The sequence below is a fragment of the Diabrotica virgifera genome, chromosome 10 (genome assembly GCF_917563875.1).
Source record: "Diabrotica virgifera virgifera chromosome 10, PGI_DIABVI_V3a".
In the NCBI taxonomy this organism is placed as follows: Eukaryota; Metazoa; Arthropoda; class Insecta; order Coleoptera; family Chrysomelidae; genus Diabrotica; species Diabrotica virgifera.
Window position 1 is genome coordinate 143,904,233 of NC_065452.1, and position 16,290 is coordinate 143,920,522.

General features: G+C 31.6%; 2 protein-coding genes across 3 annotated transcripts in view; one reads left to right on the plus strand and one right to left on the minus strand.

Moving 5' to 3' along the window:
- Nucleotides 1–2,761, minus strand: part of LOC126893219 (rab11 family-interacting protein 2) — a 78,977-nt gene extending 76,216 nt beyond the window's left edge. The window contains exons 1-2 of one of the 2 annotated variants that reach the window (XM_050663189.1): nucleotides 2,384–2,761; nucleotides 2,178–2,322 (exon numbers count right to left, since the gene is read on the minus strand). In XM_050663189.1, coding sequence (XP_050519146.1) covers nucleotides 2,178–2,322; nucleotides 2,384–2,414 — 176 coding nt within the window. In that variant the 5' untranslated portion in view covers nucleotides 2,415–2,761. The remainder of the gene's footprint in view (nucleotides 1–2,177; nucleotides 2,323–2,383) is intronic. The other variant, XM_050663188.1, reaches the window with a different exon arrangement.
- A 450-nt stretch (nucleotides 2,762–3,211) lies between these two features.
- The window catches only part of LOC126893218 (OTU domain-containing protein 5-A), a 55,908-nt gene continuing 42,829 nt past the window's right edge, over nucleotides 3,212–16,290 (plus strand). Inside the window, exons 1-3 of the mRNA XM_050663187.1 lie at nucleotides 3,212–3,393; nucleotides 3,656–3,750; nucleotides 14,079–14,400. Coding sequence (XP_050519144.1) covers nucleotides 3,322–3,393; nucleotides 3,656–3,750; nucleotides 14,079–14,400 — 489 coding nt within the window. The 5' untranslated portion in view covers nucleotides 3,212–3,321. The remainder of the gene's footprint in view (nucleotides 3,394–3,655; nucleotides 3,751–14,078; nucleotides 14,401–16,290) is intronic.

Consider the following 16,290-nt stretch of genomic DNA (forward strand, 5'->3'; position numbering starts at 1 on the left):
AAAGATTAAATGGTCATTACATTTATATCTGTTTATGTTTACTATGCTTGAAATGAATCACCAATAGACAAACATAGCTGAAGTGAATGAAATCTCTAGTAAAAAAGTCAACAAACTAATAGGAATGTGCTGACATATATTATAAATATTTTTTCTAATGGTCAGTGACACTAAAAAAACAATAATATACACTAACATCCTTTAAATAAGCAAAACAGAACATGTTTTTGATTAAAAATCTAGTTATAGGCAAATGGAGCAAATTTTACATCTGAACTGTAAAAAAAACAACAAAAAATATTCTGCATTCAGAAGATTATTTATTTGTTTTTCTATCCAAGTCAATGTTTTAAAATTGTTATAGTTAATTATGAATATGAATATAATTATGAATTATGAATAATTTTTTCTGAAATCTATGAAAATCTTTTTTCAAATAATTGGAAAGAGATACTAAAAGAAGAAAAAATTATGCTAAATACCAAGTATACAAGGTTCACAATTATAGTGCCTAGCCTTAGTCTACAATTATTCTTTATACATAGTGTACACTTTGGAGTACTGGATTATTAATAATTTTTCAAATAATTGAAATTGGTGTCTCGAGTTAGAGCAGCACTTTCTTCTATAGCTACAGTTTGACTTAAATGCCTATCAGTTAAAGTTAAAAAAACATTATTAACTATTTCTTTGGCATTAAACGACAGATGGGTTTTTTGACACGTTTCTGATTTTTGCTCTTAAATGAGAACAGCCTCTTCTAAATGACAATTTTCAATGGCAAGTTTCACTTCTTTATTATCATTATCACAATTCCACTGATGCCACATTGTAGCCGTATTTTGATAATGATATCACAGTTTCTAACAAATTGTTCACTCAAAGGCTATTTTTCAACTACAGTAGAACCCCACAAATCCGAACCCCGCTAATCCAAACGTTCGCAAATCCAAACCAACAGAAAGTGAAAAAAATTAAAAAACTCATGACAAAAACTTAAAAACATGTTTATTATACAGAGTAAAACCAGAAAATTGAAATAATATGTAAGATTATTAGGACTTTGACACTTAAAATTTCTTAAAAATAAATATGTACTATAATATGTAGTGCTTATAAAGGTTAAACATAAACTTACTTCGGGTCTCACGTAGTCAACTTAAGTCCAAACATATTGCCCACACTCTTGCGAAAACGTTTTGCAACTCAAAATCAACGAAAATGAAAGCTTTGAATTAGTAGTTAGGCTAACTTTCGGATAATCCGAACAGGCTGTCCCCCCAATTAGTTCGGATTTTCGGGGTTCTACTGTAGTTGTATTTCATGTACCATGTACATTGTTGTTTAGGATATTATACAACAGGTAAACATTTTATGTAGTTTAACACATTGATGGTCACAACTGCATATGAAGTCACTTACTCCATAAGAAGACAGGTATACATGGGAAGCGTGTCCATGAATGTGTTAATAAGATCACATTCATAGCATTTAAAACCTTCAATATTTCCAGAATTATTAAAGTAATTAGGATTTGTCAGTCCTGATAACTTACAAATTTTCAACAATAGAAGATTTATAAGGGGGATTATTTTTATTACTTTACCATCATTTTTACGAGGCCATTCTGCACTATATTTGTGAACCTTCTATACCTATATTTTTGACAATAAAATATATATTTTCTAAAATTATTAGTTTATGTACTACAAACATTATATCTACTGGATGGGAGATAATTTAAACATTAGTTTAATTAGTAAAAGACCACATAAAAAGAACAACAAATATTTACAGAAAAAAACAAATAACTTATCTGTCACATTCTGCTGCTTTTACACTATTTAAGGAAAGCTAAAACTTGAACACCAAATCATTTAGAAAATTAAAGAAATCAGATATATTAATACAAATGTAGATCATTTATAATTTCTCATTAACTCATATTAGCAAAAAGTGTAATATAAGGACATTTACCTTACACATCAATGTATACTTTCTCTATAAATGATAAACAACATGCATGGAATGAGTTCATATATATTGAAGTCAATTAATAGTAATAATTTCTAAATTTAAATAATCTTGATATGATAAACCATGGATTACTCATCATATGGAAATATGAAATGAAGGTATGTAACTAAGTAGGTCAAATTATTGCAATTATTACTTACAGTTCACATTCTTCATGCCATTCCACTAGCTGCCCAGATTTTTCCTTAATTGATGTTTGAAACTTAGTTTTCCCCAAAGCAATCGTAACAAAGCAATCATTTGTATTGTTTTTTCCTTTGACAAGCAGCTTCTCTGCTCTTAGAACTAAAACAAATTTTATTAATACATATATGAGATATTAAAGAGACATATAAATAAGACTTACCAGTTACTTGAACATGGGTGGGTACCCACATCTTCGAATTTAATGGTACAACTGCTGAGAAAATTGTTCAAAAATAATGTGATGTTTACAGGTAGTCAGATTACTATCACTGGATAAATAGGGATAATAGAGATGGAATATCACAATTTAAATACACATCAAACAATTAAAACACAAAATAGGTAAACATCGTTTTGAAGTTGAAAAGTCTGCAAGTATTCCAAATATTTCGAGGACTATGACATTTCAAAATAACTGTTTTTTAGAATATTTTCTTACCCTGACTTGCCCTGACTGACGTGTGACGTCTCGATCCCAATTTAGAAATGTGAATGTGAAACAGAAAACGAAAACAATGAACAATGAAGAACGAACGGACACTGGCTAATGAATGAGCGAGACAGCAACGATTAATCAAATTAAATAATCGATTAAACTAACGAAGTTTTTTAAATTAATATTTAAAATATAAAAGTTTGTAATAGAAAAGTTTATCAACAAAAGATATAATTTATGTCTGTTTATGTGATTCAAATATTTATACCTTTGAACTTATTGTAAGTTCTGAGACAAAGAAAAAAGAAACACAGTACCCTCCAGTTGGAATCATCATAAGATATTGGAAGTGTTTGTCTTTATTCTAAAAAATAAAGACTATTAAAGTAAATGGATGATATCTGAATCATCTCATAAACGCGCATCTAAAAAATTCTCCACGTTTAAAATATTGATGTTGAATTATTCTTGAGTACTTATCCGATTAATCGATGTATAATCGATAACTTCAATCGTTCGATTAATGGTTGACACTGACACATTTGACAGCTAAGGCTTTTGAGTATTTCAGTTAGTGGCAGTAGACAGACATATTTAATCCTTTTTGGAAATAATTTCATAATAATTCTAAAAAAACTAATTGATTCTCCTCTACAAACAGAATGACGATTCTACCAGCTATCCGAAAGGCATCAGCAAGTTCCGAAGAAAATAACGATACGACACAGCAGAATGTAGGTTCACAAAAGATGAACATAATTTGTAATGGAAGGCTATAAATAGATAAATCATATTGACATTGAAATTTGTGCCTATAACCACTGTTATTTAGTTATAAAATTACTATTATTGCATATTTGTGAAAGGGTTCTTCTACATTTCAATATTTGTATTTAGGGACTTGTTAAAAGTAAACATATTTACACAAAGCAATTAACTTGTCAATATCACTACAATATGTAGATTGAAGGAAATACTAAATATTCTTATTTGTAGGCTCCTACAGAGAGAACAAATAGAAGAAGTGATATTAGTACTATCCAGATACAGAATCTTTCAGATAACACTACAAGTACAAGGAGGTCCCCATAGTAAGTAGGACATATATTTCTTTGATAGCAGTAATAACAAATCAATGTATCTAAGTGAGAATATAAAGCTTGTCAATCGATCTTAACACTATATAAATGAGGACAACTGTTTTTCAATTAGCTTATAATTTTTACAAATATCAATATTTTTCTTGTATATTTCATAAAATGTTTTTTCTACTCTCATACTTTAACCCATTAATGGCCAAGACAATAAACAAAGATACATTTGACAATTTATTTATTTGGATTAAAAACACATAAATTAAGACTAATTTACCACCAAAAAGAATTTGTTTCTCATGAAAGGAGAAGCAGATGGGTGCATGTACGCACCTTTGGCTAAATACGGGTACAATTTTTAATAAAGGAACATATCGACCCATGCAACGAAGACTATAGTAACTCAAAAAACGTTACATTTGACTTACTATTATGGTATTATTATCCTTTTTAAGCTTTATTTGGTAGAAAAGTATGGTAAATCAGGTATGAATTTTAAGGCAACCAGTAAAGCATTTGCATGTGTATAGTAAGTTTACTGACCCACACTCCTGCAGGCGAAAACCATAGTAAGTTGAGTTACTGTAGTCTTCGTTGCAAGAAACAGCGGAAGGTATTGCAAGTTTGAGTCAAACTGTTTGACTTACTATAGTTTTCTCTAGTAAGATTCTAATTTTACTTATTCCGATTAACTATAGAAATGTGTTTTATTATAATTTTTTAAATATCACTGCTTTGCTTCAATAAATCTGTTACTAGTAAACTAGTAAGTCTAGTCTCGAATAAGTATTTTTTCGTTAACTGTTTCGACGAAAACTATAGTAAGTCTATAAAATTTAGCAAAAAACCTAGTTTTTGTTATGTTTGATCTGTGAAATCCCTTAAAACCCTTTAATATATAATATAACGGAAATTTAAATTTGTAAGATGTATTTCTTCCAAAGATAACGTCATTTACTGTTACTAAGTATAGAGTAAGTATGTTTTTTTCCTTTATTGCTTCGACGAAAACTATAGCAAGTCTTCAAAATTTAGCAAAAAAATGTGTTTTTTGTTATGTTTAAACTATGAAACCTTTTAAAACCTTTTACATATAATACAAAAGAAGAAATATTGAAAAGGTGGGTGGAACACTATAAAAAACTACTTACCATCGAAGTAGAAGATCCAAATCAACCGAACCAAAGAGCAACCAACAATACACCATTAGAGCCTCCATCAATTCAAGAAGTATGGGACGTAATAAAACACCTAAGAAATAATAAATCTCCAGGAAGTGATGGTATATCTGCGGAACTTATTAAATATGGAGGTGCTACCCTGACTAATCAAATATATAAAATAATACTAAGAGCCTGGAATGAGGAACAAATCCTGGAAGAGTGGTGTCTTGGAATCGTTTGCCCGCTACACAAAAAGGGTGATCAATTGGAATGTAGAAACTATAGGGGAATAACCCTCCTTAATACAGCTTACAAAATATTTTCGAGCATCTTATATGGTCGCCTAAGTGCATATTCAGAGAAGCTTCTTGGAGAATATCAAAGTGGTTTTAGGCCTGGTCGATCAACAACAGACCAGATCTTTGTGCTAAGACAAATACTGGAAAAACCCAATGAATTCAATATCGACACATACCATCTTTTCGTAGATTTTAAATCGGCCTATGATAGTGTCCTAAGAAATAAATTGTATGAAGCCATGGATGAATTCCACATCCCTGACAAACTGATAAGATTGGTTAAGGCTACAATGCGTAAAGTCGTTTGCAAAGTTTGCAAAATCACAGGCGTTTGAAACGAGTATTGGGCTGCGACAGGGAGATGCGCTGGCGTGTCTCCTCTTCAACATAGCTCTGGAAAAGGCGGTTAGAGATGCCCGAATAGACAACAGAGGAAATATTTTTAATAAATCATCCCAAATTTTGGCATATGCCGATGACGTGGACCTAGTTGCCCGCACAACACGCAAACTAGAAGAAATGTATACCACCTTCTCAAATGCCTCAAAAAATATGGGCCTGACAGTAAACGAGGAGAAAACTAAGATGGTGGCATCAACACCCAACAATAGAGCCATAAACATTGGTCACCAATTCTCTGCTGATAACTCTACCTTTGAAGTGGTGGACAAATTCACATACTTAGGCTCCCTGATCACCAAGGAAAACGTCATGACAGAAGAAATCAAGCGAAGGATAATCCTAGCGAACAAATGCTATTTTGGACTGAGTAGACATATGAGAAGCAGAAACTTAAGCCAAAAAACAAAAATAACCATATACAAAACCCTTATACAACCAGTGTTGACATATGGATCGGAGACATGGACCATCTCCAAGGCAGATGAAAACCTTCTGCTTATATCTGAACGAAGGATCCTGAGAGGCATATTCGGTGGCATCTGTGAAAATGGTATTTGGAGGAGGAGGTACAACTACGAGGTATACCACAGATATAAACATATATTTGGTGGAAAAGACGTAGTATCTCTTATAAGAATAAGACGACTAAGATATGCAGGACATCTAGCAAGATCACAGCATAACAACCCTCCTAGAAGAATCCTTATGTCACAACCTGTGGGAAGTAGAAATAGGGGTAGGCCTAAACTTAGATGGAAAGATGGTGTAGATGAGGATGGGAGAAAAATAGGCGCAGCAAACTGGCAACGGTTGGCAATGGATAGGACTGACTGGCGTAATAGACTTGGGAAGGTCGAGGCTCTTTCATAGGGCTGTAGCACCATTGATGATGATGACATATAATATACCAGAAATTTCAGGTTGTAAGGCGTATTCCTTCCAAAGATATCTTCATTTCTTAGAGCGATCTCTTTGCGAAAAATTTTCAAACGCGATTATCTCAGTTCAACCAAAAGTGAGTTACAATAGTCTTCGTTGCATGGGTCGATATTGTATCTTGAACGTAAATTAAATTTTAAGAAGAAAATTTTCGAAATATTCAGGCGGTAGATGCACAACACTTTATATATAAATCATAAATAAATAGTATTACTTTTGCACATCCGACGTTTTTTTCTTACACTATTATTGTTTCTTTTTATAAGCTTTAATAAGTATTTGTAAAATATAGAATGCTGTCAATTAAGTCTTTATGAAAAAACTTCCATAAGTGACTTGTCTACATGATTGGCTTTTATATTTTATAAATATCGATCGGACTGATGTTGAATTACTGCTGAGTATGAAGCAGTATCTGGTTTACCCAACTTTGGACAAATTTGGATTTATTATTTTTGCCTACTTCCTTCTTTGTATGTTTTAATGTGTGATTCAGAGGAATATTATAATCAGAATTGTCAGAATTCCCATTCACGTGTATTTCATATGTATGTACCTGCAATATCTGTTTTTATTCCTTTATAATCAATGTTTTCTATATCAGAAACTTCATCTGTTTCTGACCGTACAGGGTTATCCACTATATTTTGACCCCCCGATAAACTGCTTTATTTACAGAATTAGAAAAAAATGTAAGATACAAAAGTTATTCAATTTTTATATTATGATTTTTTGACATACACACGGTGTCCCAGACTAATTTATCCAGGCTACAAAACAGGTCTATTGCATTTGTAATACACTTTCATATGGCGTAGAAAAAGTCATCCCCTAAATATTCATCCCTTAGTTACAGCCCCTAACTTTAATTTTTTTAATAGCACCCATCTTCTAAGCCATTAATTCGTTAGTAGATAGTGCTCTCTTCATGTCATATTTCGAGAATTTACTAAAAGAAACAAAAGAAAATGTGCTCCTATATACACTCATTCACATGATAATAAAGCAGGAACTGCTTTACAGGAGACCAAAAAAACCCAATCATTTTTCATTTAGGGCGTATCTTAGTATGTTTAGTAGTACCGTTTTCTGTAATTTAAAGCCTTCAGGAAATTTTCCCAGCTTTAACCGCTGGTTAATACACACACCCAAACTTATATGGAATCACCATGTATTTCAAAGTAATATTTATTTCTTTTGAAAAAACTTGTTATTGTTGCGAAGATTAAAGGTTTTTATTGAAAATAAACAAAATATAAGACAATCGGATAGTACAGCCCGGTACGGTATAGATTATTTGCTTGAATTGCAAGTTGGACGAAAATAAATAAACTAACTTTTGCGTCCAAAAACGAAAGTATGCCTCATGTGGGGTTATAGAACTTACAATGAGGAAAGATTATTGGTCTTGTGGAGAAAGTAATGTTTTCAGATGGACATAGCTGCAGAGCTAGGCGTAATACAGGGCGTTCTGTCTAAAACATATGCTAGGTAACAGGAACTAGGAAAGCTCAAAAATAAACAAGGGAAAGTAGCCAAAGGTAATAACGGCTCTCCACGATCGTTTAATTGTCCAGTCAGCTGGAAGACACCCCACCATTTCTCACCTGCAGTTTCAAAGGCAGCTTTTGAAAGGTACAGGTGTAACTTTTTCAGTTGAAACGATATGAAGAAGAGTTCGTACCAAGAAGTATACAGCAGGAGACAGTTATGGGTTCCCGAGTTATTCAGGCATCACAAAATTGATCGCCTAAATTGGTGTCCTCGCCACCAAAACTGGAACATTGGGAATTGATAAAATGTGCTATTTTCAAAAACAGTTAAGATTTAATGTAATCAGATGGAAAATCAGATAACCCACGAAATTGTGTACTTAGAGATCGAGGAAGACAAGCAAGAACAGAAACTGTCATCTGTTCACAAATATACAAGGGGAAGTGTAATGTTCTGGAGAGGAATTGTGATCAGTAAAAGAACTCCTTTAATTTTCATCCAATCAACTTTAACTGCTCACAGGTATGTTGATAACCTGTAGTCAGGCTCTGGAGAGGTAAAAGAGGAGAAAATTTAATTGTATTGCATGATAATGGACCTCTACATACCATTAGAGTGACTACAGACATCATTGAAGCAGAAGGTATCCCTTGTTTGGAGTGGCCTGCTTGCTCACCCGAGCTTAATCCTATAGAGTATTTGTGGGATATGGTTAAAATAAAAATTAGAGCTCGCCGGGATAATCCACAAAACACCGCAGGGTTAGTACAAGCTGCTTTTAAAGGATGGAGCAACCTACCACAACAAAATGTTGATAATTTGATTAGGAGCGTGCCCACGCAAACTGAAGCTTGCATAAGGACTAGAGGTGATAACACTGACTACCACAAAATACAAAAAAAAATAAATAAAAACAAGTTAAACATTATTCGTTTTACATTGAAATTTTGTATGCTATTGTTTGACTTCGTGTCTTCGTTTTTTTAAATTCGCACGGAATAGTAAGAAATATCAGATGATTCCTTATAAGTTTGGGTGTGCGTAGATGCCGCTACACTTATTCTAAAGCGAAAACCGAATTAACTCATTTTATGCAAATTTGTAAGTTACGAGGTCCTTCCTTTCTGCCATTAATATGCATTGAGCAATATTAAGTCAAATGCTTACACTTTAAATCATTTTAAGAAAATGACTTTAGACGATAGGTGTAGGTAAGAAAATTTAACACCACCTGAAATAAATATACTTTTGTGTTACAAAATTTGTCATTATTTAAAGTCTTTATTAAAACTTTTTAGAGGTATCTACTTTTTTTTTTCAATAAAACTTTATTTAAAAATATAATTAATGGTTTCCTTAATAAACTGAAGCATATATCCATACAAAAAAAATTATTAGGGAGTTTTTGTGCACACAAATACATAAACATAACGTATCATTTTGACATATGCGCTTGCGCATTAATGGTTGAACTCCCGTATCTCGATACGTATTACCTAAAGTAACACTCCGATACGTACGTGAGAAAGCATCCCTATCGAGACGAAAGTCACCGAATGCACACGAGGATCTTGCCCGATTACCTACCAAATCCAAATGAACATTTCATCAGCGTACTACCCGTTTATAAACATTTTAAGGTTATATTGGTTATTGGTTTAGTCTGTTTGAGTAAAATTGTTCTATGTTTGTAATTGTTATTTGACAGTTCCTTGTCATTTATCCCACACATTAACAATTTGTCAAATAAAGCATACCGTAATCTAGGCTTTATCACAAGAAACTCTCGAGATCTTTCCGTACCTACATATAGAATTTTATATCTTACTTTCGTCCGTAGCATCCTGTCTTATGCTTCTATAGTATGGTCACCATACTATTTTAACCATATTTACACCCTTGAAAAAATTCAAAATAAGTTTCTCCGGATTTGTGCTTATAGATTAAACTTAAAGAACATGTCTTCAGTGCAATTAATGTCAAGGCTAAATATCAGTTCCTTAGAAGACTACAGAACTAAATGTGATTTAATTTTTCTCTATAAACTACTTGATCATACCACCGACTGTTCTGATTTATTAAGTCTTATCAACTTTAGATGTAGCACTAGAATTCTTAGAGACATGCCCGTATTTTCTATAAAACACTATCACACCAACTATGGCAAATTCTCTCCAATTAACAGGATTCAGACACTGGGAAATGACTGGGATCTTATGATCTGGTGGATACAAGATTTGTAAGATTTAAGCACTGCCTGACTGAGTATGTAAGGAGTCGAAGATGAGTGACCTTTACCTTGGAGTCTTCATTTCATTTGATTTTAATTGTCAGAGATTTTTATTTTAATAATATTTTCAGAAAATTCAATTTACTTAAATTATAATCATTTGTTTAACAATTTTTATTACTTATTTAATACTTAGTTTAGTATTTGTGTTATGGTTAGGATACTTTATTTTTGTTATTTGTAAAAATGGGGACATCCCGTAATAAATAAATAAATAAATAAATTGGAAATTGGAACTTCATAATAGATTTAAAATTTTATTGTTTTTAAGTTGTCTATTAATAAAGCAAAACAAACAAATCTTGTATTAATTTAAGAAATACAGTGATCACCACAATTAATAACTAGATAAACAAATGACCTAGTTTCAGTAAAATTTTCAAATAAATATTACCAAACTATTTACATTATACTGGAATTCTGATGTAGGTACAATAATTTACAACTAAAAAGTAGGTATAAAAAAAATAAAAGTTTTAACCTAAGGAAAAATAATATTTTTATATTTAAATAGAAGCAATTAAAACCATACAATTTCATCATTCATTTATCTTTTTTACATTTATATATTAATTGTATATTGTGTGAACATTGTTTTATTTTTTTAATATCAACGGAATTTAAAAATTACTTTACGATTTGCTTTAGGTTACGTTAAGGCTGTTTATGCCAAAATTTTAGCATTCAATTTTTAAGTTAATTTTCCCAGCCTTTTGTCAAATAGTCTGGTCGCAACATAGGGGGTAGGGGGTAACGTGGGAAATTCTAGCTCGCCGTGATTTGATGGTGGTATTATAGTTTTTTTTGGGTCGCTGAATCCAATGGAAGTGGTCTGAAAGCCCAAATAGGTGCATTTAATTGTTATTAATAAATCATGGTAAAATTAGGTATTTTTCAGGTATTATTAGAAGCCCTGTAAAGAAATTGATAATGTTAAGGTCTTCTCTGGTGTATTTTTGGTCGCTAGTATTTTTATACGCTAAATCGATTGCCACTAGTCGTGATAGCTTAAACCACATTCCGACTTTGTTATTAATAAATTATTGCAAAAATAACGGTTTATATTACGTTTACTCACGGTTTTTGCTCTAAATTTTAAAAAACCACTTGGATTGACATGAAATTTGGCACACACGTAGCTAACATGCCAAACAAAACAAGTGATATTGTGCTGAAGTGTGCTTTTACCCTGGTGGTGAGTTTCACCCCTTTTTGGGGTTGAAAAAAGAAACCTTTAAAATAAGTCCGGAAATGGATAAACTGATTAATTCTAAGCAACTTTTGTTCTATATAGTTTTTTCACTAAGTTGATACTTTTCGAGTTATTTGCGAGTGAATATGTTCATTGTTTAACAAAAAAACCACGTTTTTGGTAGTTTTATAAGCACTTTCGAACTGATGAAACTTACAGATCATATAAATACAACATAAGTAAAGCAACTTGTGAAGCAGTAACGATTACTTTCATTTGAGATAAAATTTGGGGGTGATTTCTCGTTTCTATATTTTTACTAAGAAAATTTTTTTGAAAAAATGCTTACTTTTTGAGTTATTTGCGAAAAACCGTCTAAAAACATGGGTTTTTTGTTAAAAAATTAACATATTCACTCGCAAATAACTCGAAAAATATTGACTTGGTGAAAAACTGAATAGAACAAAAGTTGCTTAGAATTAATCAGTTTATCCACTTCCGGACTTATTTTAAAGGTTTCTTTGTTCACCCCCGAAAAGGGGTGAAACTCACTCCCAGGGTAAAAGCACACATCGGCACAATATCACTTGTTTTGTTTGACATGTTAGCTACGTGTCAATCCAAGTGGTTTTTTAAAATTTAGAGCAAAAACCGTGAGTAAACGTACTATAAACCGTTATTTTTGCAATAATTTATTAATAACAAAGTCAGAGCGTGGTTTAAGCTATCACGACTAGTGGCAATCGATTTAGCTTATAAAATACTATGAAAAAGACTACAAACTTGCTGTAGATAGCTCATTATTTCGAGGTTTTCGGCGAATAAACAATTATTTTGTTATTAACAAAATAAGAACATATTTTGAGTAATCGCGACTAGTCGCACTCGATTCAGCGACCAAAAATAGACTAGAGAAGACCTTAACACTATGAATTTATTTACAGGGCTTCTAATAATAATTCCTGAAAAATACCTAATTTTACCATAATTTGTTAATAACAATTAAACGCACCATATTTGGGCTTCCAGACCACTTCCATTGGATTCAGCGACCCAAAAAACCTATAATACCACCATAAATCGCGGCGACCTAAAAATGCCCACGAGACCCCCTATGTTGCGACTAGACTAAAATGTATATGTGTGTGTGTGTGTGTGAAAAAATGGCTTGGATGCGGGTCCGTTAGCCACAAATTTTTATTTTATTTTTACCTCAATTTATTAGTTTTGTTATATTTATACCTATTTCACTTAAATGATTATATTTGTTTCTTTCAAGTAGTTTATGAGTAATTTAAATATTTCCATTTTATGACAACTTCATAGATATTCTATACTAATTGGAAAATGAACTTGTGTTTGTCGTAAATTGTAATATAATTGATTTATATATCTCTCGTTAATTTTGCATTCAAAGAAAATATGGTTCAAATTTCTAATCGAAACATTATCACAAAAACAGACTGATGAATTAACTATTCCTAATTTGTGCAGATGTGCCTCATATTTTCCGTGTCGAGTTTTTAATCTGACAATAGTAGAAATATCTTGCTTTGGCAGGTTATACTTAAATATGTATTCAGGTGGCGGAGGAAGTTCTCGATGAAAAGAAAAATATAAATTTTTTGATATGCTTGAAATATTTTTCCATATTTTATTTATTCTAACTTTGACGTCATTTATTGCATCTTTGGCCAACTCATCCACTTTCTCATTACCCAGTATACCGGCATGCCCTTTTGCCCATATAAATACTACTTCCACTTTAGACAAATTATTTTTTATATTACATAAAATTTTTTATTTGTATGAACTAAAATCAGTGTTTTCAATTGCATATATTGCAGATCTGAAGTCTTTTATTATCACAGCTTTTTCAATATTATCTCTTTGATCCATTCTTGAGCTTTTTCGATGGCTATAATCTCAGCTGTATAATACGACTAATAATAGATAATTGTAATTATTATGTTGATGGGTATTTTGCACATACATAGCACATCCTACACCTGTTTGATTTTTAGAACCGTCTGTGTAAATTACTGTGTAATCCACAAAGTCGCTCAGTATAGATTTTACTAAAATATTATTTAAATGATTTGATTCTGTATATTTAGGAATTATGATTCTTGGTTTTTTTATCAAAGTTTTATACGGAAATTTATAAATTGGTAATAATTTACTGTTGTGTAAATTTGTATAATTCCTGGTTTTAATGAATGCATCTGTTAGTGGTGGTGAATTTTTTATTCTCCAATATTTGCTAGTTAAGTTTTCCATGTTTAATAAAGCCAGATTTGTTAAAAGGTCTGACTCAGTGTTTCTTAGCTTTATGCATTATTTTTGAGCTAAAAATTTTGTAGTAAATTTAATGTAGGTTACCGCCTTTGGGCCTAGCACGGCAGAATTGTCTAAAATCTGTATTTATCTAATGCATTCCAATTATTACATTCCAATAATAATACAATTTGATGTATTATTTGTAATTTTAAATGTAGAACATGATTAACTTTTTTGTATAATCTATAATATTGCTATTGTTGCAGCAAAAATGAAAGAAAGGAGCGTTTCCATAAACGCTACAAAGAATCAGAAAGACCAAGAGATAGAGAAAGTGTACGGGAGCAAAAGAGAGAAGTCAGGAGGGAACAAAAGAGAGAGCGCATTACACTAAAGCGTGATATATTGCCGGAACCCTTGCATGAACCCAATACTCCTTCACCTGTGGACGCTTCTCCTGTAGAAACTCCTTGCAATAACAATGAGATTGAAATTAAAGAAGACTGCACTGGATTCAATAGCGAAGACGAATATGATGAAAGCTTTTTTAAAGGAAAGCTTCACCTTACAGATGAGGAATGGGCTAAGGTAATAAATTATAAAAATATTTTATATTTTAAACATAGAGTAACTGCAAAAGTAATAGATCCTTAAAAAAATATAATATAGTAGTATTTGTAAAATTTAGAATTCAAAATATTACACCAAATTTGCTGTTATATAATATTTTTTTTAACTTTTTTTATATAAATCATATATGTATTCTCTTATTTTAGTTGGGTTCTCAGAAAACTTGAGATATTGTGTGTGTTGGTCATTGGATGATTTATTCCTTACCTCCTAATATATCTTTTATTTCTGAATTCAGGAGCTTTCATAATCTCCTTACACTGTTTTTTTGGTCCATAAATTCTTCTTGGCATTTTCCACTCAAATATTTTTAACTTTTCTTCTTCCCTTTGTTAGGCTCATGGTTTCTGCCTCATATGTTACCACTGTATACTTGGATTTTCGTATCTCTGTTGATTTTTTTGTTTTTCAAAATACTTTTATGACCTGCTTGTATTCTGTTGGTAATCTCTCTATTTCTTTCATTTTTGTTGTTAATTGTGTAAGTATTGAAAATTACTATTTCAAAATTATAATTCCCGATTTTGATATGTCACTCCTCTATATTTTTGTTTTCTCTCTCTATTTTTATGTATTTAGTTTTCTCTTCATTTATTATATGCCTCTTTTCACTGCTTCCTTTTCAATTTGTCTAGTTATGTCCTCTAAGCTTTTTCTGTCTCTCACCAGCACTGCTAGGTCATCAGCATATGGTACTATCTGGACTGAATTGTTGATGATCATCCCCTTGAGTTTGCACCTCGTAATTATGGCATCGAAAGTTATGTTAAAGGACGTAGTTGACAGCGTATCTCCTTGTCTTACTCCTGTATTGTAGTCAAATTCTTCTGTTGTTCTGTCGGTGTTAATACTGATGCTTTTGATTTTTTCATCGTCATTTCTATCTTATTATCTTTCCAGGTACTTCTATTTTCCTCATATCGTTTACTACTTCTGGTCTCTCAATGTTGTCAAATGTTGCTTGAAGTCAATGAAGATGAAAAGAATATGCAGCCACATGTCGTATTCGTAGAATTTCTTGATAGCCTGAGTCACTATGTATATGACATCTACAGTAGATCTTCCTCTCCTAAAACCATTTTGATATTCTCCTATTTTGATTTCCGTATGCTCCATCAATGTTTTATTTATCATTGTGGTCAAGATCTTATAAACCACATTTAGAAAAGTAATACCTCTGTAGTTTTCACAAACTTTTGGGTTTCTTTTTTTAAATATAGGAACAATTAATCCTTTTTCTCATTCTTTAGGCATTAATTCTTTTATCCAAATCTGTTTTATCAGGTGATACACTCTTTGCTGTAAAGCTGTACCTGCATGTTTAATCTGCTCATTAACTAGACAGTCTGTTCCCCCTGCTTTATTTTGTTAAGCTGATATATCACTTTGTTCTATTCCTTCACTGTTGGTAGAATTGAAGACATATTAGAGTGAAAAAAATATTAAATCACATATTTCTGCTCTACATCAGTACAGGGTGGGCATTAGTGTGACAAAGTCCAATTACTCGTTTGTCGTAAGAGATACAAAAAAAAAGTTATTTAGGTAAAAGTTGGGGCACGGATAGTACTATAATTTAAAAATATTTTCAGATATACAGGGTTACCCGTATTGACAGGTTGACACAAACTTATGTTTTTTTAAATGGAACACCCTGTATATTTTTACATTTTTTGATTCCCCTCGATTTCTTCTTTCTCAAAATATAGGGTTTTGTAATATTATACGAGGTAGATTAAAAGATAACTACGTTTTATTTTTAATTTCGTAGCAACATTCACACCCTGTAGAATTGTTGTGATTTGACATCAAAGTTTCTATTTATGGTCAAACGATTTTTAATATAGT